The sequence below is a fragment of the Aspergillus puulaauensis genome, chromosome 1, assembly GCF_016861865.1.
Source record: "Aspergillus puulaauensis MK2 DNA, chromosome 1, nearly complete sequence".
NCBI classification, from domain to species: Eukaryota; Fungi; Ascomycota; class Eurotiomycetes; order Eurotiales; family Aspergillaceae; genus Aspergillus; species Aspergillus puulaauensis.
This window is the reverse complement of record NC_054857.1, coordinates 3,096,028-3,119,691: the sequence shown is the minus strand read 5'-3', so window position 1 is coordinate 3,119,691 and position 23,664 is coordinate 3,096,028. Positions and strand designations below refer to the sequence as shown.

The window sequence follows — 23,664 nt, the reverse complement described above, 5'->3', positions numbered from 1 at the left end:
ACTGTTTATGTTTATGAGGTTTTTATATGATACTGGCTGGCTGGTGTTTTGTTCTTCTGGGGAAAAAGCGGTTCATTTTGGATATTCTACTACTATCTTATTGTCAATAGGGTCGACATTTCATTCTGACAGTGCATATATTTCTAATGAACAGCGCCGCTGTAATCTCACTATGAATTTATCAACATGGATGATGTCGGTGGAGGTAAGTGCTGGACAGACAGCCTTCTCTCCACGTCCCCTTCCATGGAGATACATCAGACCATGCAGTTTCCAGTGTATATATCCGTATTCTCACAGGATAGTCTCGCACAAGTACTTGATCACTGCTAGACGATCAATGTTAGTGAAGCCTCCTATTAGGCTTCAAGAGTGCCTGAAATGATGATTCCAGTGCCTTTTTCAGCTCTTTGTAGCTGACAATAAAGCAGGTTTGCTCGTCACGGCTAACCAGGCTGATCCTTTCATCGCTTCCTGCATCTAACTTATTCAAACATGTTAGCACATGGCCTAGATCAACCACTGGGTCTCCCGAAGCATCCACTTGGTGGAAAACATAGTCTCGGAATATCTTCAGGAAGAATCGCTCCCCATTCTCAGACCATTGTCGGTCATGCTCGTGCTCTGGACGCTCGTTTATGAAGTTCAATTTCGTCAAGAGTCGCACAATGCGCCCATTTTCGAGCTCCCGTCCGAGGTCAGATGTGAGCTGGTCGTCCAAATGAAGAGCCGAGTCGAAGGTGGACATTAGCTGGGAGGAGATGCCCGTTATCAAGATATCAATATTCCGCTCTTGGTCTATCTGCATTCCACTAAGCAGCCACATAAGGGTGGTTTTGAGCTGTGGGCTGTACGCGCGAGTGAAATGTTCCATAGCCTTTGCGCCACTATGCATGACGTTCGGCGCGTTGGCTCCAAGTGTGAGAACGAGTTGCCCAAAATTCACCAAATCTTGACGCTGAAGGTCAGCGACAGATCGTTGAGTGTCGAATTGTACCACATCCATAATAGCACAGGCGTTTAATCGTATGCGGTTTCTTCCAGTAAGCAGGATCTTACTCGCGTCAATAATCCTCGCAGCTAAACCACTACTATGGATGTTCTTCAGAGCGTTGGCAATCTGCGTTATGTAACCCCACAAGACCTGTTCGGGAACATGTGGGTTATGACGGCCTTGAAACCTCGCTCCAATGTTCAGATGCTGATCCGCGAGTGTCTTTGAAAGTGGGTGATAATCAGTAACGAATATTAAAGAGCTGTCCTGGAAGCTTCGGCTAGTGAAGGCATCGTGTACTGTCACCATACTTCCGCTAGCAACGCGCTTCCAGGCTTGAACGGACCGGATGGCTTTTTCATTCGTTAATCGAAAGCCTACAGAACCGGTTAATAAATAATAGTCAAGACGTGATTTTTGGGTAGTGAACGCTACCTTCCAGCCGCCGAAGCGCGTAAAAGTTCCCATCCTTGCTGGACTGCGCTTTATAAACCCAGCTGGGGTAGCCAAAGGTGGTCGCGTTTTTTTGATGGTTAAGATCCAGAGGAACGAGAGAATGGAAGAAATCAACTTGAGCCGGTAATTGAGTATCTATGGCAAGGTTAGCCAAGTGCGCATGGTCGGTTAGAATTGCTGCTGCAACGTACTGGGTAAGGTCTGCAGAGTGGCGGCTGCTTTCTTCTGAAGTTCTTCTCTGATCTCATTAGGAAGGAATAGGTCATGCACATTGCGTTGATACGCTAATGCGTTTGGATTGTGAGGGCCAATCGGAGCGTATAAATGATACTGGACCTAGAGCGATAATCGTCAGTATCATCGGCCCAAATCGCGATGAACGTTGGGTCAACTCACTGGCTGCTGAAAGCCGGTCTGGTTGGCGTAAAATGCAGCTCCCCCGAGAGCAGTCGCAGTCGTATCATGAGAGAACGGATTGGCTTGGACGGGCCCAACCGCACCCGGTGCAGCAAGGGGGTTCGGAGTTGTTACAAAAGGGTCAAAGCCACTGGCTGAGGCGGCACTAGCGTTCCCATTTCCGTGAAGAGGAGACTGTCAATACCCATAACTTGTTAGCTGGCGGCCTTGGTAATATCCAAATGGAATCATTGGGATAAAAAATGTGGGCAATATGGAGTGGAATTAAAAACCCGAATCGTAGACAGGACTGTGTAGGTAGATAGACAGCGGCCCGCCAGTTCCTCTGGGGAATACGGTTGGGTATCGGTATATAGGAGAGATCTCACCATATGCGTAGTATCAAACCCCTGCGGTATAAACTCTTGGGCTTCCGCCACTGACCACTCGGGAGGCACGGCCTCCTGTCGAGCCCCAGGAGTGCTAGCATTTGATCCTAACCATGGTCAGTACCATCCGCGAGCTTGCATATGATGTACACCGCACTTGAAGTAGCCGTTCTAGGTTGAAAAGGGGCAGCATTTGCAGCTTTCGGAGAAATTGTAGAAGCCTTTTTTAGGGACGAGCTTGAAGGTGTCGGGGATGACCCATTAGAGGGCAGTAAGGACGGAGTGAAACTGGGGGAATCGACATTGAAACGCTTCTTGTTGGCGCTACCGAGAGTTCTCCCGTTAGTGACCAAGTCGAAATAAAGGTGGCCTATTCACTGGAATGCTCACTTATCCATTTGGTTTGAGTTCCTATGCGGATCGTGGTTGAAAGCGCATCCTTTAACCCAGGGTCAGATAAGTTCGACGCGTAGGCATTGATTCGTAGGAGGGAACATTGTAGCACCTTTATCTTCATAGCGGCATCGGCCATAGATAGTCACATTGCGGCACAGTGTATCTTTCGCGTTTTCTAGCAGTCGAGAGGCATCATGTTAGCAGGCTGGTTCCACCTGCAGGCGGAGAATTCGCGCGTGAATCTCCAGACCCCGTAAGCTTCACGGACCAACTGAGCGTACCTCGCGCCTTCATTTTAGGCGATCCCGTCCCACGACGGGAGTCTTCCAAGTTAGACTTCCCCACGGAAGCCATGATCTATCCACAAGCAAAGGCGGGTCAACGCAGGGGGTTCTCCATTGATTCGAGGGGATAGAACGGCGGGCAACAGAGAGTATCTAGAGGAAAGCCACATTCCTCTACCGATGGGATGATCGTGAGCACGCAGTAGATGACGACGCGATACCAATGGATTGACGAGGGGCCCGGAGCTGTGGTAGATCTCAACACATTGAGTCACGCAAACCCAGCAAAACCAAGCGTATATCGCCGTACCGGAGTAGCCGCGATGGACAGCCTCTGATAACTGATGAAGGAAGGGAGAGCAGCGGGAGCCCGCACGCCGACACTGCAGGTGGACAAGTCTGCGGGGAGGGGAACCAAGGGCCGACTTGCAAGGGCGGTCGGAGCTGAGACTAACGTGACCTCAGCCTGCGATGACGGAGCTCGCTCGAACTGGACAGCTCGCCGAGAAGTTATTCGCACCTGAATTCACGTACACAACACGAGACTGGCCATTTGAGAATCACTATTCACACTCCACGCTTTATCAGCCCCGCGGAGCCCACGTACTGGACTTTTGGACGTTGACGCCTTTTTAATTCCACCTCACGATCTACCACCACACGTCATCTCCGGGCCTTATCAACCTGCAACCTGAATGATCGCCGCGAACTCCAAGTGACTTCGTTTATGGATGAGACACGGTATTAACAATGTCCTCATCTGGGCCCGACATTTCCGAGCTGTCCGAGAGCCAGCGGTCTGCTCTTGAGACCTACACCACAGTGACTGGCCAGGAGCCGGTAGAGGCCATTGCATTGCTAGGTCGGTCGCAATGGAATGTACAGGTAGGAAACTCGAGGGGAAAAAAGATGTACATGAATGTGTTTGCTAACTTGGATAGATTGCCATCGCGAAATTTTTTGATGGCGAAGGACCAGATCCTGTTGAAGAAGCTCGCACGTCGCTCGAAAACGCCAGCCCTGCCCGTCCAACCCGACAAACGCAGAACCTGCTGCACGAGGATCTGACTGCACGCTTCACCCCAGCCTCCCCTACTGCCGAGCCAGCTCCCCGGATTGTGACGCAACCAGGAGACCAGCCTGTTTACCGTCCTCCGTTCATACTAGCTCTCGTCTTTGCCCCGTTCAACCTTCTGTACAGACTGTTTGTCGGTTCTTTCCGCCTTTTTGGATCCCTGTTTCCCTTCCTTCCCCGATTACTCAATACGACGGCAAGTCCAGCTCTACAAGGAACCCGACGAAATACTAATGGACGGCGTCCCCTCGCGCCCAAGGATACCGCGGCAAGGTTCATCCGTGAATTCGAGGAGGAATATGGAGCCAATTCGGTCGAGTTCTTGGAGAATGGGTATAACATGGCCCTGGAGAGAGCACACCGGGAGTTGAAGTTTCTTTTGGTCGTTCTTCTCGCACCTGAGCACGACCACACGGATGATTGGGCTCGAGACACACTTTTGTCAAAGGAGGTCACCGATTTTATTAATGACCCTCAGAACAACATCATCGTTTGGGGCGGCAATGTGCAAGATGCCGAGGCATACCAGGCTGCAAACTCTCTTCGATGCACAAAATTCCCGTTCGCTGCTGCGATCGCGCACACGCCGGGTGTTTCTTCCACCGCCATGTCTGTTGTTGCTAGAATATCCGGGGCTACCTCGCCTGCAGAGTTTGTAGAGAAACTCCGCACTGCAATTTCGCAAAACAAGGAACCTCTCGAGCGAATCCGATCAACGCGAGCAGAACAACAGGCTTCTCGCAGTCTCCGAGAGGAGCAGGACTCAGCATACGAGCGCTCACTCGCCATCGATCGAGAGCGGGCTAGACAAAGACGGGAAGCAGAAGCTGAAAGGCAGCGGGAAGAGCAGCTAGCAGCGGAACGGCAAGCAGCCGAAGAGAAGCGCTTGGCCAACGTTGAACAATGGAAGCGATGGCGAGCCCAGTCTATCCGCGATGAGCCAGACACAGATGTCAAGGATGTTGTCCGGATTAGTATCCGTTTACTCTCCGGTGACCGTGTTATCCGCAGATTCGCACCTGATGCCGACATGGAGGAACTGTACGCATTTGTTGAATGTCACGATATCATCCAGGAGGCGAAAATTTCAGAAAAGACCACATCGGAAAAGCCAGATGGATACGACCATGTCTACGGCTTCCGGCTTGTCTCGCCCATGCCACGAGTCGTCTATGAAGCCGACGCTGGCTCCGTCCGGGACAAGATTGGCCGCGGCGGAACTCTTCTAGTAGAGCCGATTGAGATTGACGATGAAAGCGACCAGGAAGATTAGTCTAGAAATACATTACCAATCCCGTCCACTGTATCGTTATCCCTCTATATCGAGTAGTAATCACTTCGTATTTACACCATTACTTAAAGCAGAGCCCTTTTCCGGCCATGATCATGTTATTGTGCTGTGATATTACTAGTGTTAGTCATATTGAATTTTGCCTGGGTGCCCTGTTGAGTGCTCTTCAGTGCAGATAGCCTTATTTATATACTAGGAACGGTAGGGCGAGGTCCTTGGTCTTGTGCTTTTTGCCCCAGCTTGGTTATATAATTTTCTCTGGAGCATGAAAAAATGCTCCGAGGTTGTTTATCTGTCGGAGATAGTTGTAGGGCTTAGTTTAGGTAGTAAGCGGGCGTGGATCCTGCATTTTGTCGGTGAAGGGATGGTTCTTCACCTATATCAATGTCAAAGTGGTAAGGTCGACATTCACCGTTTGTACAGTAAACGAAGTCTTCACTATAGTGTCATAAAAGGAAACCTCGCTTGTTCCTAGTGTGAGAGTAGAAAGGTATAAATAGGCCTTATATAGCTGTGTTTAATGAGAATTCATACACTCTTTTATACTTGACTTTGTAGAGAGTTTTCCACACATTCTGATTCTGCGTCTAGGCCCAAATATATATATGTATATGATGATTTTGTCCAGCTAGAAGCATCCAAGTAGTGTGGAAATGTAACCCTAAACATCTTCTTCTTGCATTGACTCTTCCGGCATCACCCACTCTGTAAACCGGTGCTTACCTTCCCTTGGGCTTCTTATCGTTGGCCCAGAAAAAGCAGATAATATAACCGGATATGCAGCTCTCGCCAACCACCAAGGAATCCTTGTGAGGCACGTACTATCGGGGCAACGCTTATGGCCCAGCAGGCAGAGACTCCTATGTAGTATCCTCGAGAACACACAGGTGGCCCCAGTGTAGTGCCAATCCTCCAGGCAATAGCTGACAACGTCGTCGACTTTAGGGCCAATAGACTAAGGACGTTCTTACATAGCATATAGCTCACATGTATTCTTGTTCCAATGCGGGAATCAATAGCTTTAGGCGTCCAGTACTCTGCGTCTTGGTGTCATTCAGCCAGAAATACTAATGGTAGCGAGCAGTGTATTCGCAGCAGTTTTCGTCATCTTGTGGGCCTGGCTGTTGAAGAGTACGGTGAACAAGTACTATGCTGGTTATTCTAGGCTCCGAATCCAAGACATTAAAACTGGAAGGAGTGGAATATTCTCTCCGGTCGTAAATGATATGATTTGTTGATTCCCTCAATGATTCGGAGTTTCCCCGCCTTGCCGCCTTGCGGGGACTTGGAGGATTCAGGCATCCATAAACACGTTAACTTAGTGCTGAGATGAGATGAGAATGATACATCCTTTATTCCTTCGGGCCATCTGGGCGTTCTTTCCGAGCTGACGAAGTGGAGACGAGCTGAGAGCGTTTAAGTGGTAGTATGACACATCATATCGCGCAATGGGCCTTGATGCAGTCTTGGATTTTTAGGGCTGACCAGACGAAGCATAATACTCTCCGTCTGGCGAAGTCTATACTCAACACGCAACACGAGGTTGTCGATCGGGTTGCACCCTTGCGTCTCGGACGGCATGGACTGTCATTTGACAGAATATCGCGTGGCACTACACCGTAGATAAACAGTACACCGTAGTGAGTCAGCGACCCTGCAGAGTTATGAAGTTGGTTCGTGCGGCCCAAGCCAGGGCACTCGGGCCGCGCCTGGTTTTACCCTTTGGAAGCACGGACTCGGGTCCCATTTACCCGGTTGCCGGGGTCCAGGACTATTGCAGAACGACATGATATTATTGACTGGGGTCGGGATATCAAAATCCAAGATAAGCAAGCCCGTGGTGAGTTGGTTTAACTTCGCCCTTGCTTAACCCCCTTGCTTGCTTTTAGAAGAATCAATGCAATGACAGCTGGAAGCTCGTGGCACCCGCAGTTCTCCGCATCGGACAACGAGGGATCGCCATCGGTCATTCTCGTTTTAACGTGTCCATGTGTATGTGTCCATGACTCTCGGAACTTGAGGAGCTTGAATGCTTGATAGAACCCCAAAGCGGAAACTGGTCGGGGTCGCCCAGATCCGTGCTTGGCAAGATTACGTGACCAGGTTCGCTTGGGAAATTCCGGAGTTAACTTTAAAATCCGTGAACGCTTCAAAGTTCATGGACGTTCCAATAGAAGGTTGGGCAAGATGCGACCGGAGTACATAGTAGCAACACGCTAGTTGTTGCGTAGCCGCAGGCCGAATTCGAAATAAACAGTTTGAAACTGACTTCAAACTGTTTGAGAAACCGGCCGGCTCCAGTGGTCCGTGATCCAGCTCCAGCTCCGCGTGTACAGCGTCCGGAACAGGCAGCGTCCGTGCCGAGCGATCGGGCCCAGCATAGGGACACAGAGAGATAAGCCTGGCATTAGCCGAATAAGGCAGCATAGCTGAGTCACAGACATAAAGGGTGGGCGGATGTGGAAGCGGCGAGTCCGAGACTCCGACAGAGCGAGAAAATTGGGGGGAAATTGGGGACTGAAAATCGATGGAAATTCGGCCCCGGGAAGGCTTCTTCCCGCCCCACAGCCACCCCTGACGATACGATTTGAGGATTCTATGTCCGCTGCATCGCTTGCATAACCATCGCTTACAGTCTGGGTCTGAGCGGCGTTGCCGAGAGTCGGTCTTCAAAGTTCAAGATGATAAACCGGTTGGTTTCTAGATACTAAGTAGCTGCTCAGAAGCGGGTTGAATCTAATTGTAGTACGTATTTCGGAGAATTCGCATATCAATACGTGATACGGTCCCTGGATCTGCCCTATTACGTAGATGGAGACCCATGTGAATTGCGAATCTGTGATCGCTGCTGTGAAGATGCCGAAGCGAGTGTATATTGTGTAACAACAATGCCCAGCCCAAGCAAGCTGACCAGTTAGTGGCGTCGGATATCGACTGCGAACGGAGCAAATCGCCGTCACGATGAGTCTTCCAGACGAGCTGGTCTGAAACGGGCATCGTTGATGACTCGGGAGCGCGAGAGAGGCGGACCCGTTCACAGCCAGTGGGCTCGGAAAGCAACACAGCGGCACCCGTTTGGTCGGATCCGCTGGTTGTCTCCGGGCCCAGACTTTGGCGTTGGCACTAAATTTCTGCCCTTTTCGCCTGAATCGCTTTATTTATGGTTTCTCGCCGGCCTGCTCGCGGTTCTCCTGAAGTCCTTAAGTTCGGGGATCCGTCGATCTGGTTACAGAGAGGCTGATCGCGCTCTTTCTTCATCTTCTCTCTCTTTTCCATTACTCCGTGTACTTACTTCCTCCCCGGGGTATACACGACCCGACCAACTCCTTATCAACAGTTATCTCTGTTTGCGATTATTTCCCCCACCACGCCTCTTGGGCTTTCTTTCGTCCGCCGTTACCCTGAGACTGGTTGTCTCGACCACTAGCAACCATGTCGTCTTTTCTGGGAACTTTTAATGCTAGCATCAGCCCATCCCAGGGTGTGGAATCTCGGGGAACTGAGAACCACGGCAATGCGGTCTCGGAAATCGAAGAGTCCGTGAACGTTGATTCCCATCATGCGTCCACTGAAGAGAAACGGGTCTCCAGCTCAGGCAGCATACTCAGCTCCACCGAAACAGCGAGGGAAAAGGACGAACGCGACTATGAAGAGGATGCCGAGGAGGAAATCACCCGTCTGGCCCAGCAGCTCACGCACCAGTCAACAAAGTACTCCTCCCACAACATCGAGAACCCGTTTATCGACATTACCGAGGAATCGACACTCAACCCTCACAACCCCAGCTTCAAGGCGAAGAACTGGATGAAGAATATCCTAGCTCTATCCGCGCGCGAGCCCGAGAAGTATCCGTCACGCCATGCCGGCGTCTCCTTTCGCAACCTGAGTGTTCACGGATTCGGTAGCCCGACGGATTACCAGAAGGATGTTTTCAACTCGGTGCTGCAAATAGGAGGTCTAGTTCGTTCTATCATGGGATCTGGGAAGCAGAAGATCGATATTCTTCGCAACTTCGACGGTCTGGTCAAATCTGGAGAGATGCTTGTCGTCCTCGGCCGACCTGGAAGTGGTTGCTCTACCTTCCTCAAGACCATTGCTGGTGAAATGAATGGTATTTATATGGACAAGGAGTCCGAACTCAACTACCAGGGTATCCCGGCGAAGCAGATGCGGAAGCAGTTCCGAGGTGAAGCCATTTATACCGCCGAGACCGACGTTCACTTCCCTCAGCTATCTGTTGGCGACACCTTGAAATTCGCTGCTTTGGCTCGTTGCCCACGAAACCGCCTTCCCGGTGTCTCCAAGGACCAGTATGCCGTCCACATGCGAGACGTTGTAATGGCCATGTTGGGTCTGTCCCACACGATCAACACCCGCGTTGGAAACGATTTCGTGCGCGGTGTCAGTGGTGGTGAGCGGAAGCGTGTCAGTATCGCAGAGGCAACCCTGAGTGGAAGTCCCCTGCAATGCTGGGATAACAGTACCCGTGGTTTGGATAGTGCCAACGCTTTGGTAAGCTACTATCTTTCATAATCTAGAACTATTAGTACTAATCGATCTATAGGAGTTCTGCCGTACTCTCAACCTGATGGCCAAATACTCCGGCACAACTGTGGCTGTTGCTATTTACCAGGCCTCACAGAGTGCCTACGATGTATGCCGCTATTTCTTCCCTTCTAACTTGACTACATTTGCTAACTCCCCCATGTAGGTATTTGACAAAGTCACCGTCTTGTATGAGGGAAGACAGATCTACTTCGGTCGCACGGACGAGGCGAAGCAGTTCTTCGTTGACATGGGATTCGAATGCCCAGAGCGCCAGACGACCGCTGATTTCCTGACTTCTCTTACCAGCCCTGCTGAGCGAATCGTGAGGAAGGGTTTCGAGGGTCGCGTGCCTCACACACCCGATCAATTCGCGGACGCCTGGAAGAACAGTGCCTCTTATGCACAGCTTTTGCAGGATATCAAAGAGTACAACCAGGAATTTCCTCTTGGTGGTGAATCCGTCAACAAGTTCATCGAATCCCGCAAGGCTATGCAGTCTAAGAACCAACGTGTCGGGTCTCCATACACTATGTCCCTGTGGGAACAGGTTAACCTGTGTATGATCCGTGGCTTCCAGCGTCTTAAGGGTGATGCCAGTTTGACCCTGAGTCAGTTGATCGGAAACTTTATAATGGCTTTGATTATTGGCAGTGTCTTCTACAACCTTAATGACGATACCGGTAGCTTCTACTCACGTGGAGCGCTGCTCTTCTTTGCCGTCTTGCTCAATGCCTTTGGTAGTGCTCTCGAGGTATGTTTAACGCGGAATTCACCTGGGAGGTTCAACTAACAACCTGTTCAGATTCTGACCCTTTATGCACAACGTCCGATTGTCGAGAAGCAAGCCCGCTACGCCATGTACCATCCTTTCGCCGAGGCCATCGCCTCTATGCTTTGTGATATGCCCTACAAAACTCTCAATGCTATCACTTTCAACATTCCGCTCTATTTCATGACAAATCTCCGTCGCGAGCCGGGGCCGTTCTTCATCTTCCTGCTTTTCTCATTCGTGACAACCTTGACAATGTCTATGCTGTTCCGCACAATGGCTGCCACGTCCCGAACCCTCTCCCAGGCCTTGGTTCCGGCTGCGATTCTTATTCTCGGCCTTGTCATCTACACCGGTTTCACTATCCCCACTAGGAATATGTTGGGTTGGTCCCGCTGGATGAACTACGTCAACCCAATTGCCTACGGATTCGAGAGTTTGATGGTGAACGAATTTCACGGCCGATCCTTCCCATGTGATCCTAAGGCTGGCTTCGTCCCCAGAGGCGCCCCCGCCTACTCAAACTTGGCCAATCAAGTCTGTGCCGTCGTGGGCGCAGTGCCTGGCGTACGGGATGTCGACGGAACTGAGTACCTAGGCCAGAGTTTCCAGTACTTCCAGAGCCACAAGTGGCGCAACCTGGGTATCATGTTTGCTTTCATGGCTTTCTTCCTATTCACCTACTTGACCGCCACCGAGTACATTTCCGAGGCCAAGTCCAAGGGTGAGGTTCTACTTTTCCGTCGCGGCCACACTCCTCCCTCCAGCGACGACGTCGAGACCAGCAGCCCGGTGACCGCCGGTGAAAAAGTGGATCAGTCGAACCAGGACGTTGCCAATATTCAGAGGCAAACTGCCATCTTCCACTGGAAGGACGTCTGCTATGACATCAAGATCAAGAATGAACCGAGGCGCATTCTGGACAATGTAGATGGATGGGTGAAACCTGGTACTTGCACTGCTTTGATGGTAAGATCTCCTGTACTTGTTTTGAATAGCCTGATTCCAATGCTAATAACTTAACTAGGGTGTCTCTGGTGCTGGTAAAACCACGCTTCTGGATGTGCTCGCAACTCGTGTGACCATGGGTGTTGTCAGCGGTGAAATGTTGGTTGACGGACGCCCTCGCGACCAGTCTTTCCAGCGTAAAACAGGTTACGTACAGCAACAGGATCTTCACCTTCATACAACTACGGTCCGTGAGGCATTGAGCTTTAGCGCCCTGCTTCGTCAGCCCGCCAGCACACCCCGTCAGGAGAAACTGGACTATGTCGAAGAGGTGATCAAGCTTCTCGGTATGGAAGCGTACGCGGATGCCGTTGTCGGTGTGCCCGGTGAAGGTAAAATTTTCCATCTATTCCCAGTTGGCCACTCAAATCATTTGCTAATTTTTTTCCAGGTCTCAACGTGGAACAGAGAAAACGTCTTACCATCGGAGTCGAACTTGCTGCTAAGCCGCAGCTGCTCCTCTTCCTTGACGAACCCACCTCCGGTCTTGACAGTCAAACTTCTTGGTCTATTCTTGATCTTATCGACACACTCACGCAGCACGGTCAGGCTATTCTTTGCACCATTCATCAGCCCTCTGCGATGCTCTTCCAGCGTTTTGACCGCCTGCTGTTCCTTGCCAAGGGTGGTAAGACGGTTTATTTTGGTGACATCGGTAACAAGTCGTCTACTCTGTCTAATTACTTCGAGAAGAACGGGGCCTCCAAGCTTCCTGCCGATGCCAACCCTGCCGAATGGATGCTTGAGGTCATTGGTGCTGCACCTGGATCCCACAGTGATATTGACTGGCCCGCTGTGTGGCGTGACAGCCCGGAACGTCAGGCTGTGCACCAACATCTTGCCGAATTGAAGGACACTCTCTCGCAGAAACCCACCGAGACATCTCAAGCTGACGCGTCCGATTACAATGAATTCGCTGCCCCCTTCGCCGTTCAGCTTTGGGAATGTCTTATCCGTGTCTTCTCCCAGTACTGGCGCAGCCCTATCTATATATACTCCAAAACGGCACTGAGCATCCTGACTGCACTCTACATTGGTTTCTCTTTCTTCCAAGCGCAGAACACCAAGCAGGGTCTTCAGAACCAGATGTTCAGTATCTTCATGTTGATGACTATTTTCGGTAACCTTGTCCAACAGATCATGCCTAACTTCTGCACACAGCGTGCCTTGTATGAGGCTCGTGAGCGGCCGTCCAAGGCTTACTCCTGGAAGGCATTCATGACGGCTAATATTCTTGTCGAGCTCCCATGGAACGCCTTGATGTCCGTGCTTATTTATGTCTGCTGGTACTACCCTATTGGACTCTACCGGAACGCTGAACCAACCGACTCTGTCCACGAACGTGGCGCGCTCATGTTCCTGCTTATCCTCACCTTCCTCCTCTTCACCTCCACCTTCGCCCACATGATCATCGCCGGTATCGAACTCGCAGAAACAGGTGGTAACCTTGCCAACTTGCTCTTCTCACTCTGCTTGGTCTTCTGTGGTGTCCTCGCCGGCCCCGATGTTCTCCCTGGTTTCTGGATCTTCATGTACCGCGTTTCCCCATTCACCTATCTCGTCTCAGCCATGTTATCCACCGGTGTCTCCGGCACAAACGCCACCTGCGAGCCCGTCGAATTCATTAAAATCATCCCGCCCGCCAACATGACCTGCCAGGAGTACATGGCAGACTTCATAACGGCAAACCTCGGCGGATACTTCGCAGACCCTAACGCCACTGGCGAGTGCTCTTTCTGCCAGATCTCCAGCACCGATACTTTCTTGATGCAGGTCAAGAGTTACTACAGTGACGCATGGCGTAATTTCGGCCTGATGTGGGTGTACATCTTTTTCAACATTTTCGCTGCGGTCTTCATTTATTGGCTTGCTCGTGTGCCTAAGGGCAGCAAGAACAAGGGATCTGCATAGACTTTTTTCCCTTTGCCGCGTTTTCTTTTGCATATATTGATTGGGTGATCTTTCTCATACCCACCCATTCACCCTCTCCCCATTATCTTTTTGGATATTTGCGTAATTGCAAGGGTCGGTCATTTTTGCATATTGTCAATATACATTCACCATACATAATAGATTAGAGAAGACCACCTTCATTCATACTGGAGACTACTTGCTCTCCTCTCTTCCTCGCTGCGCCTACCTCATTCCCTTACCTACACACCTACCGGTCAGTCTATCTATTGTATTCTACTTTGATGGGTAGATAGATAGGCTAGCCACCCTTGTCCTGTCGGTCCTCTTTCTTTCTCATTTTATCTGTCCAAACCACCTTTGCGGCGTCCACGTCTTTCTCTTCACTCAAATCTTTCCTTTTTTCCCCTTTGCATAAAATTGCTATTGGCTGTCAGGTTCACCATATACATACATATTATTGGCCAGAAGATACCTACCTGTTTAGTATATACTCAATAAAAATTAATCTAATCCTAGTGACGATGAGACGCTTTGTAGGCCCTAAATTTCCTAGTAATGCCAAGTTTATTGGGGGCCGTCGCCGGGCTCCTGGCACTATGCCATCCATGGCACGGAGTACAAGCCGAAGGGTCGATATCGGACACTAGCGACGCATCTGCTAGAATAGGTCGACTTAGGGCTTCTACAATACGTCCATAGATACACTCTTTGGGCAAGTTCCGAATGCGTAAAAAAAGAAAAAAGGTAGTAATAATAATAATGAAAAAAGAAAAAAGAGATATGATCTGGTTCAGGATAGCCGACTAACTGAAGTCGACTGGCTAACTAGGCTAATTATTCGTAGCGAAGTAGAAGTATATGTATGTACAACGAATGCATCGAAATAAATCCTTCTACCCAAAGACGGGGAAAGGAAAGAAGGAATCTACCCATTCCATATAAGATAAAGATACATACATAGAAAGGGATGGGAAAAGGACTCCGAAGATCGAAAAGGAAATATGGAAACGGGGTCGGATCCGATGACTTTAGTAGAAAGTCTAACTACCACGTAAAAGCCTCTTCGACAAAATCAATCACAGCACCCTTGCCAATCCTCTTCCGCGTTGCACTCCGCACCTCATCCGCAAACGCCCCGGGCCCACAAACACTAACCAGCGTCGCGCCCACACGCACCGGAATCGCCTCGGCAAGGACAACCTCTGGTCTACAGCGGCCTGGGAACATTTGCACCGTGGCGCTGGGACTCACGATCTCGCGACTTGATTTCGGCTTGGAGACGAAAAGCTGGATATTCAGGATATCGCGGCGGCCTGGGAGACGGAGGATGGAGTCCATCCACTCGCGGACCCAGCCGAGGTGCTCTGTGCTGCGGACGGACCAGATGAGGTAGATTTTCTGGGTGGGGACGCGGCCTTGGGAGGCGCGGGTGAGGAGGTCGCGGACGGTGAGCATGTGGTGTGTTATGCCTGCGCCGGCGGAGAAGAGGACGGCTGTGCCATAGGTTGCGGGGTCGGAGGGGTGAGTCCCGTAGGGTCCCTCGATGAAGCCAGCAGTGACGAGGGTGGAGTTGGGAGACGCGAGGGCTTTGTTATAGAGTTTGCGGGTCATGCCTTTGCGGGCGGCGACGACGAGAGAGACGGAGGTGAGTTGGTTGTGGGGTTTTGAGGGGAGAAGGTCGGGGAGTTGCTTTTCGAGGCGGGAGGGAGTCATGCTATGTTTGTGGCCGTGAGATTGTTGGAGGTCTTTGGTTTCTGGGTAGTCTGGGGTTGTGACGGATGAGGAGGGGTCGACCCAAGCGACGGAGAAGGGGTGAGACATCCAAAGGGAGAGAGTCGGGATGTAGGCGTAGACGTGGGAGCCTGGCGGAACGTGGACTCGTTTGGGGAGGTGGAAGGTGACTCTGCAGGCCTCGCCGGGGAGAGCTTCGACGACGAGGGAGGTGGAGCCTCGTTTGAGGGAGAAGTTGAGGTATATGAGGCGGATGAGGCGGGCTGCGCGGTCGAGGAGCCAGAAAACGCCAACGGCGGTGATCCAGGGCTTTTGGGGGAGATTGTCGATATCGATGTGGATGTAGACTCCGAGGAAGGCGAGGAATGCTGCGAGTTGATGGAAGTGGATGAATGTCTCGTAGAAAGCGTGTCGGATGGGTGAGGGGGAATGGAGAAGGAGAAAGGTCATAGATACTACTCCCACCAAACCCCAAGTAAAGAATGGTGTGGTGCGAAGACGATTCAACATGTCGGAAACGTTGGCCTCGTCGACGGCGTTGACACCCCAGGCAAAGGTGTGCACTATGCTCTCAATCACAACAATACGACCCAGCCAGCGGTGCAGAAGGTTGTAGGTGTCGAAACTAATGCGCAATAGAGGTATCAACGGGTTATTGCGCCCAGCGAGTATAAACAACGGCACCATGTTGAGAACAGCCAGCGTCCCCGACCGACCTCGAAGCTCGGCGACAAGGGCGGCTTTGACGTTCTCATTGTAGTTAAGGATAGTGCAATAAGCTATCTGGCTCGCGGCATATAGTACAATCAGGACTGTCTGGAATCTGGTCGGCAGGGTGCCGACGTTGATGGCAGAGGAAAGCTGGAGCTCGCGGTTGTGTCTCTTGCTGCCAAGGGGTGAATATAAAACGTGCTTTTTGATTCTCGCCCACAGGGGTGAGTCTTCAATGCTCCAGAACGTTTGTTGCCTCCTGCTTGCTGCTATGGACGTTATATGGCGAAGGTAGGCGTGGCTCAGTTGTGCGATCCGGCCGCAGAAAAGGATAAAGGCCACGGCAATAACAGATACGAGGATGATGCGTGTAAACAAGACATCTCGAGGGACGTTGACGCCGTTTAGACCCCGCGAGTGGTCGTAAACATATGTCGCGTTTGTGTCATATTTACTCCGGGGGAGAAGATGTCCCGGGAGGTCTTCCATTGAACCAGGGCTATTCCAAGCGTGAAAATCAAAATGGCGAGCAAATTTCCGGAAGAAATCAAGAACAAATAACGATAGGCAGTTCCCCAGTTAAATCGTAGTTCTAGGGGTCGTGTTTATGACGCAGATTCCTGGAGGCCGGGGAACGAGAGGAATGCTACCCCTCCAGCACCAGAATCCGGTCGGAATCCAAAACGAATGAAGATTCTTTCCTGAGTAGGGATTCAAGACGAGAGGTCAGGCATTTAAAAGGGATGCCGGTCAACGCGATCGCATTGTGTTGCTGCAAAAGTGGATAGCTGAATCTGCATAACCGTCAGGGACTGACATTCAAGACATGATATGATATATGAAGGCCCGCCTTCATAAGGTCAAGAAATTACCGGTGCGTAAATGGGGCCACCTTGTGTTGCAGTGTCCAGTGGTGTTATATAACAGCCTAGGAGGACGCCAGCGTCACAGGCAGGCAAAAGAGCGGTAAAACAATGCAGACAATGAGTGTGGCTCTCGAAACTGCAACACAAAACAGAGCAGGCGCGACGAGTCTAAAGGGCTAAATATTAATGGATAAAGAGTGAAATGTTTGAGGAAGAAAGGGGAACAGGAGGAGGATTGGGGACGATCAAAGTTGGCGCCTATATAGACTAGCGAATCTTCCCTCCAGCCAAGCCTGGACACATTAACACAATTCTTCCCGTTTCATCTTTCACGCCATCTCAACGCCATGCAGCCAGGAGCCCTCCCGATAGGATCCATCGATCGAATGACAGCTTCGGCATTGCATTGCACCAGATCATTCGACCGAGGACCGACTGTCTGACTGGATCGCGCAAGGCGCCAACGCGATGCCTGCTAGCCCCCAACTCTGGGCGTGGCTACCGGTATACGAGCGATACATTTCCGCCCCCGGTTCGTCCAATTCAGAAAGAGGAAGACAGCTACTTCTCGATAGGATTCGGGAATAGGGTCACACCACAATCCCTGGCAATGGCTGGACGCGCATGAAATTCTCCCCATTCCACTCGTCTACAACAAAGACGCGCGATGATTTTCAGCCGTCAGCTCAGGCGCTAAAATCTTGGTGGCAATCGTCTTATTTTGCTGCTGATCCTATTTGCCAATCGATCTGACCACCGCTGGCAAAGCTGAGGAGCGTTAAGAACGCCTCTGCGAGGGACCGCCAACGGGACCGCCAACGGGACTTGCTCGGTGTTTCAGCCCTCCAAGCCTTGTCCCCATCTCTCTTGTCTCATTCACTTCAAAACAACCGTCCTGATGGAGTAATGATTAGCTCGCTCAGCATCACTCTGGATTAATTAAGATTTAATATCCCTGGCTCGGGAAGTCGGCCTTGAACGGAAGTTTAATTTATACTAGCCCCTAGTTATATATTACTTCACTTTATCCACGTTTTACTTCTTCCCCCTGTGGACATCATACGGTAGAAAACGTGGCATCCTAATCGTTCGTCTCATCCGCGGTGCTTCCGCTGTAAATTGAAGGTTTGCCTCAGCCTTGCATGTTTGAGTTCTCTTTTTCTACCTACCATGCCCAAGGATTTTTGGGGGCCAGGGGTCGAATCGAACTCCCAAGATTGCCTGATCAGTGATCAACCGACAACCAGTCCAAGCTTGGCTGGCATGATCGCACGGCCCAAATCTGGATCATCCCAATCTCCGCTTACCAAGTTGGCATCCTACCCTTTGAAGACCACAAGTACCCCGCAAATCCATCGTCAGGATAAAAACCCTTATCTCTTTCTGTCGGACCGAGAAAGCTCTCATTCGATTCCTAAGCGATCGACGGGCAGATGACGGAAATAAAGCGGAGGAATGAACAGGACCCTTGGGGTTTCTCCTTTCGAGGGTAATTGAAAATTCGTTTAGTTTTGACGATCACCGAGGGCCTCAGTCGTCATTGAGTTTGACAAAGCAGCATCGTATGGTTCACTCAGGCTTCGATCCGGTTTCTGGGATCAGCTGGTTTGTTCCTTGAAGCAGCTATGCATCCTGGAAGTTTCAGGTAGGCATGGTGGTAACCTGATTTCTTCGCCTCGTGGCAGGTCACATCAAACGGTGCATCTCGTAAGTTTGTTGCATGCGCGACATCGAAGTTATATATCTGGCGCGCGATCGAGATATCTGATGTCCAGTGTAAATACAACTGTTCAGTGATGGTAGACATATGCCATCCAGGTGGCCTGGCCACCACTGCTGGGGTTGCTGGCTGTTGATTCTGGGTTTAGGACTTCATTTGACAGCCGGTCAGCTTGAACTCTATTCCAACAGCCCGGGGTAAGAAAAGACCCGGCAAATCGACAATTGGTATGAACTTGACTGATCCGTGAACCATGAAGGGGTTAATATTTGTAAAGATGCTCTAATCAATTGGTTGAGGAAGAGTTTAAACCAGGGAAAGCTAATTCAATAGCCGACAAAAGCCGACATCCCCGCACTCGGCAATTGATGGGACTTGGAGACACGTGCCTGGTATGATTACCGTAATGAGGGTTTTCAGACACGCAGTTACCATACGCATCTATGAAGACCATGTGGAAGAGTCGCATCTGAGTCCGGGGATCCATGCAGTTAATATACCTTTGTGTGGGGTAACGCATCGGATATTTTGGATTGAGTTCCAGCTTCCTTGGAGAAAGACTGAAGGACCTAATGCCTTTGATCGACACTGCTGGATTGACTTGCCTTGCATCAGCTGCGGCGCTATGCCCTGCGCACTTTATGAGAAAGCGACAATCTCTAATTCGGCACTTCTTGCAGGATATGGACGTAGAGCCATACAATTTCTTCTCATATGTAGTTGTTAATCTTGAACCCATTCAAAGTATGTTCAGAAGCTGATTTCTTGTGCCATGTGCACTGAAGAGATGCTTACCATCGGTACGTACGGAGCTCGTAATACAGCCTCCCTCCAGCTCTGCAAAACGCTTCATTCCACAACCATCTGCAACAACAGCAGAGCCAGAAGCTGTCACTCCCACACCCTCGTGCCACACGTTAGATTGGCCATTGAACTTCCAAGGTTACCACCGCCACCTTCGTGCGGAAAGAGTTAGACCATTCTCGTGTGGAGAGACGCCTTGGGGTGAAAAGAGATTATGCGGAGGTGATCCGCTGTCCAGCGCCACGAGAATCGATCGCCTTCTTCATATTTTTTTTTTTGAATTATCCTTTCGCCTTTCCCAACATTTCTAATCCGGTCGGAAAATTGGCTGCTATCCTTATTTTGTCTCTAGCATACCTATCGTCTCCAAAAATGGTATACCGACAACTCCAACACTAGAGTCGGTTTGTTTCTTACCTAGCAATGGATATCACGGAGCAGGACGAGCTATCTCCACCGGTGGAGGGAGCTCCAATATCAAAGGCAAAGGGCCGTCCAGATCATCTCATGAAGCGTGTCTCGAGGGCGTGCCTACATTGTCGACAGCGCAAATCTAAGTGTGACTTGTACGTTACCCGATTTCTATATGGATGATTTTGCGCCCTCTTAACTAAATCCCCGTTTAGAGATGCAAGCGGTAGCCCTGGTGTACCGCCATGCCAGCGATGTATTCGAGATCGTCGAGACTGTGTTCTCGGCGGTTCGAATCGAGGAGGTCGTCGCATTCGCAAAAATAAAATCAAAAACTTCACTCCAGATACGAAACAACCGACCCAGAAGAAACCAGACTTGGAGTCGGCCAGCCCGACAGAGTCAGAAACCATTCAACAGGCCGCCAGCTCATACCCGGGCCCGGTAGTTTTCGTACCCACTAATCCTCCCGCCCAAGCGGTAGCGACAGCGACGTCGGTATCGGTTGATGATGAAGATGCGGCATCTATCGGCTCGGTACCTCGAAACCCATCTGATGCGTGGCAATGTTTGACCGACATTGCGAAACGAGGGACCGAGGGGCCCAGTCCCGCAACCACGGACTCTGTGCGCACCGGCACGGGCGGATATTCAGTATACAGCGCACTCCAGAATGGCGATGTAACAGGCTTCCAAACAAAGACCGGAATCAAGACCTACAGACTGGTGCAGTCGCGGTCTCTTGATCCGGGAACTGTCTGGCAGCTTGTTGCTCGCTACGCTGAACATTTCCATCCATATCTTCCTCTAGTACCACGAAAGTATTTCTCTCGGACAACCTTGGACGCTTTTGCCAACGATGAGAAACATCTCCTCACGGCGGTTCTCACGATCGCATCAAAAGACTTGGTCGAGCGGCCGGAGATTCACGAGTACTGCTCCAAATACATGCACGAATTGATATCCGGCATTGCAGCCGGGGCAGATTGTGATGTGGAGGCTGTGGAAGCGTTGCTTTTACTCGCTGAATGGGAACCGCAGGGTCTAAGACCAAAAATCGAGCGTGTAGGGCGCGGTGAGGAGGACAGAGCCGCTTGGATGCATGTTGGACTTGCGCTACGCTCCGGCTATTTTCTTGGACTCGACAGAACTTCATTCCGTGGGGATGCCTCCGGGGACACAGAAGCAGAGGAGCGCAGGCGATTGGCATGGACCAGCTGCTATATCTCGGACCGACTTATTTCTGTGAGGATTGGTCGTGCGTTCTGGTCGCGAGGCCCAGGTCCAATGACTGGACTTGTCAGCCAGGATTTCCCATCACTTCAACCTATTAAAGACGGTGACGAGGATTACGCGCAAATATTCCAGGCAACCCTGGATCTCACTCAGCTCTACGGAAATGTCCACGACCTTCTCTACTCTGGAATGCGAACAAGCAGCCAGATGATGCTGATGGGAGATTACGTGAAATACGTGGATGATTTCCGGCTCGCGATTTTACGGTGGAAGTCACGTTGGGGCTCTTTGAAATGTACGCATGCCAGTCAATTTTTGTACGTGTTTCGTGCTAACCTACTATATAGGCTCTACGCCCATGCGGACTACCCTGGAGCTGTCATACGAGTATTTGAGGCTTTACACCAATGCGTTTGCCTTTCAGGCCGCAATTTCTCAGTCCTTATCAAAACAGAAAAATGACGGTCAATCTCAACGAGAGCATTTGCGGGCAACCTTTGATAACGTGGCTTCAATGCAGGATGCTCGGTTTATCATCGAATCGTTAGATGCCGCCAAAGCCTATTTGACAATTCTCGTGGAGACTGCGGATCCTGAGAAACATCTTCACTTTATGCCCCTTAGGTTCTACCTGTATGGAATTTATGCAGCAGTCTTCCTATACAAGGTAAGCTATAATCTATCTCAATTTTCGCCCAAAACTAACAATCTAGGCACGGTCGTTCGGCGTCATGCCGCCTGCAGAGGAAATGAGCGTCCGCGATCTCGTCAGTCGAACGACAGAAGTACTGAATCGAGCCAGTGCTGGACCAGACGACATTGGAGCGCGTTATTCTCGACTTCTCGAACTTCTATGGCGGCCTAAACCGACTGCCCCAGCCTCGCCAGCAGGCACTCAACAAGGCAATGATGTCATAATGCAAAACACTAACCCTATCTCGAACTGCATGCCCGACCAGGACGGCTATGTGCATTTCAGCCCTGCAAATGATTTCTCCTGGCTAGATCTCGAAGCCGTAGGAGACTACGTCTCTGGAGATCCCGGTGCGTTGTCGCTGGATGCTTTCCAAAGCACTGGTTTATACACAGGCTCTGATCGAGCATGGCAGACCCCAATGTGGTCGGGCGATATGACCAATACTCTTCTGTTCTAGCTGACAAAACTGGAGTCAAAAAGAACATGTATTTTTTGTCCTCAGATTTGGTAAAGTAAGCTGTACCCCCACACTGTGATGCGGGGCATCAGGAGTTACTCCGATCCGAGGGGAAATCCGATCCCCTCATCTACAAAGGACGGACCCATATATCTTTGCACTGGAGTCAAAACATCGTTCTACCCCAATTCACAAAGTGCATTTTGGTGTCCATTACCGGTAATAATGGCGCAACTGAATGAAATCCGCGGCCGACTGGCCCTCATCACCGGGGCCTCCGGAGGGTAGGGCAGCCTCTCTCACAACCTTCAACGATGGAACTAAAACTAACACCCAATCTAGAATCGGGGCAGCCTGTGCGCGCCAGTTCGCAGAGAAAGGAGTTCATCTTGCATTAACATACTCCAGCAACCTTACCGCAATAAACACCTTAACCGAAGAACTCAAGGCAGCCTCCCCGGACCTCCGGATCTCCACCCACCAAGTCGATGTCGGATCCGCAGAACAAATCCAGGATATGTTCTTGCAAATCGACAAGGAACATGGTCAGCGCCCAGATATCCTTGTATCAAATGCCGGGTATGGCAAGCGTGTCCCGCAGATATGGGACATCACGCTCGAGGAATTCGATTACACAATTAACGTCAACCTCCGGGCGTCATTCATCTTAGCTAAGGGCGTCGTTGAACATATGAGGAATCAGCGCTGGGGCCGGATTATTTTTATGTCTTCGATCGCGGGGTATGGTGGTGGTATTAATGGATGCCGTATGTCCCCTGTCACTTTAACCATCCATCTCACTTCAGAAGCTAACCCTATTCCTTGAAGACTACGCCTCATCCAAAGGCGGCATGACAGGCATGATGAAGAATCTCTCAACCCGCTTAGCAGAGTTCAACATTAGTGTTAACGACGTTGCACCGGCTATGATCGGGGACACGGGGATGATCCCCAATGCACAAGCGATCCCTGAGGTTGCAGCAGGCATTCCTCTTGGTCGGCTGGGTGTCCCCGAAGAGGTTGCTAATGTTGTAACCATGCTAGCTACGACGGGGTACATGACAGGGCAGAGTTTGTTGCTGGCTGGGGGCTTGAAGTAGTCGCTTGTATTGTAATAGGCGAAGAGTTATTATGGGAAAACAATATATTTGCTACAAATATACCTTAGGCATATCGTACTTCATTGTAAATCATCAGAAATCGTGCTGTGTATATAACCAGACTCCCCTGCCATAGGCAGCATTTCAGGGCCGAAGCAGTAATTGAATTCTAACTCGGGTGGTGCCCATAAAATCTCATTATGCAGACTTATTGGCGAGTAAGACAAAATATATATTTGGGCCTCAAGCACCTTGAATACTAAATCTTTCTGATACACAAACACCAGTCATATGCTCTAATTATCAATCTAATTCGTAACATAAACATTCATACACAATTTCTAAAATTTTTACACACCATCCATGCATCCAACCCACACCTCCCACAGTACAACACGGGTATACAAACAT

General features: G+C 50.4%; 6 protein-coding genes across 6 annotated transcripts; 4 read left to right on the top strand and 2 right to left on the bottom strand.

The window, feature by feature from the left end:
* Positions 1-343: 343 nt before the first annotated feature.
* On the bottom strand, positions 344-2,985 carry PAN3 (PAN-complex poly(A)-binding subunit PAN3; the record flags this gene model as incomplete). Its single annotated transcript, XM_041695991.1, has 9 exons — positions 344-1,371; positions 1,430-1,585; positions 1,642-1,786; positions 1,847-2,041; positions 2,236-2,342; positions 2,393-2,559; positions 2,626-2,674; positions 2,741-2,806; positions 2,913-2,985. 9 exons carry the CDS (start codon positions 2,983-2,985, stop codon positions 344-346), a joined length of 1,986 nt encoding a protein of 661 aa, XP_041550596.1.
* A 680-nt stretch (positions 2,986-3,665) lies between these two features.
* On the top strand, positions 3,666-5,263 carry APUU_11229A (clathrin-mediated endocytosis regulator UBX3; the record flags this gene model as incomplete). Its single annotated transcript, XM_041695979.1, has 2 exons — positions 3,666-3,800; positions 3,857-5,263. 2 exons carry the CDS (start codon positions 3,666-3,668, stop codon positions 5,261-5,263), a joined length of 1,542 nt encoding a protein of 513 aa, XP_041550595.1.
* Positions 5,264-8,713: 3,450 nt separating this feature from the next.
* Positions 8,714-13,517, top strand: APUU_11228A (pleiotropic drug resistance family ABC transporter; the record flags this gene model as incomplete). Its single annotated transcript, XM_041695968.1, has 6 exons — positions 8,714-9,793; positions 9,846-9,935; positions 9,993-10,580; positions 10,632-11,567; positions 11,626-11,938; positions 11,998-13,517. The coding sequence occupies 6 exons, from the start codon at positions 8,714-8,716 to the stop codon at positions 13,515-13,517; spliced, it is 4,527 nt and encodes a 1,508-aa protein (XP_041550594.1).
* A 1,047-nt stretch (positions 13,518-14,564) lies between these two features.
* Positions 14,565-16,451, bottom strand: APUU_11227S (ferric reductase family protein; the record flags this gene model as incomplete). The annotated part of the gene is made up of 1 exon (XM_041695957.1): positions 14,565-16,451. One exon carries the CDS (start codon positions 16,449-16,451, stop codon positions 14,565-14,567), a length of 1,887 nt encoding a protein of 628 aa, XP_041550593.1.
* A 3,324-nt stretch (positions 16,452-19,775) lies between these two features.
* APUU_11226A (uncharacterized protein) lies at positions 19,776-22,153 on the top strand (the record flags this gene model as incomplete). Its single annotated transcript, XM_041695946.1, has 4 exons — positions 19,776-19,918; positions 19,979-21,294; positions 21,347-21,666; positions 21,713-22,153. The coding sequence occupies 4 exons, from the start codon at positions 19,776-19,778 to the stop codon at positions 22,151-22,153; spliced, it is 2,220 nt and encodes a 739-aa protein (XP_041550592.1).
* A 78-nt stretch (positions 22,154-22,231) lies between these two features.
* APUU_11225A (SDR family NAD(P)-dependent oxidoreductase) lies at positions 22,232-23,253 on the top strand (the record flags this gene model as incomplete). The annotated part of the gene is made up of 3 exons (XM_041695935.1): positions 22,232-22,437; positions 22,496-22,920; positions 22,982-23,253. 3 exons carry the CDS (start codon positions 22,232-22,234, stop codon positions 23,251-23,253), a joined length of 903 nt encoding a protein of 300 aa, XP_041550591.1.
* Between the last annotated feature and the right edge of the window lie 411 nt (positions 23,254-23,664).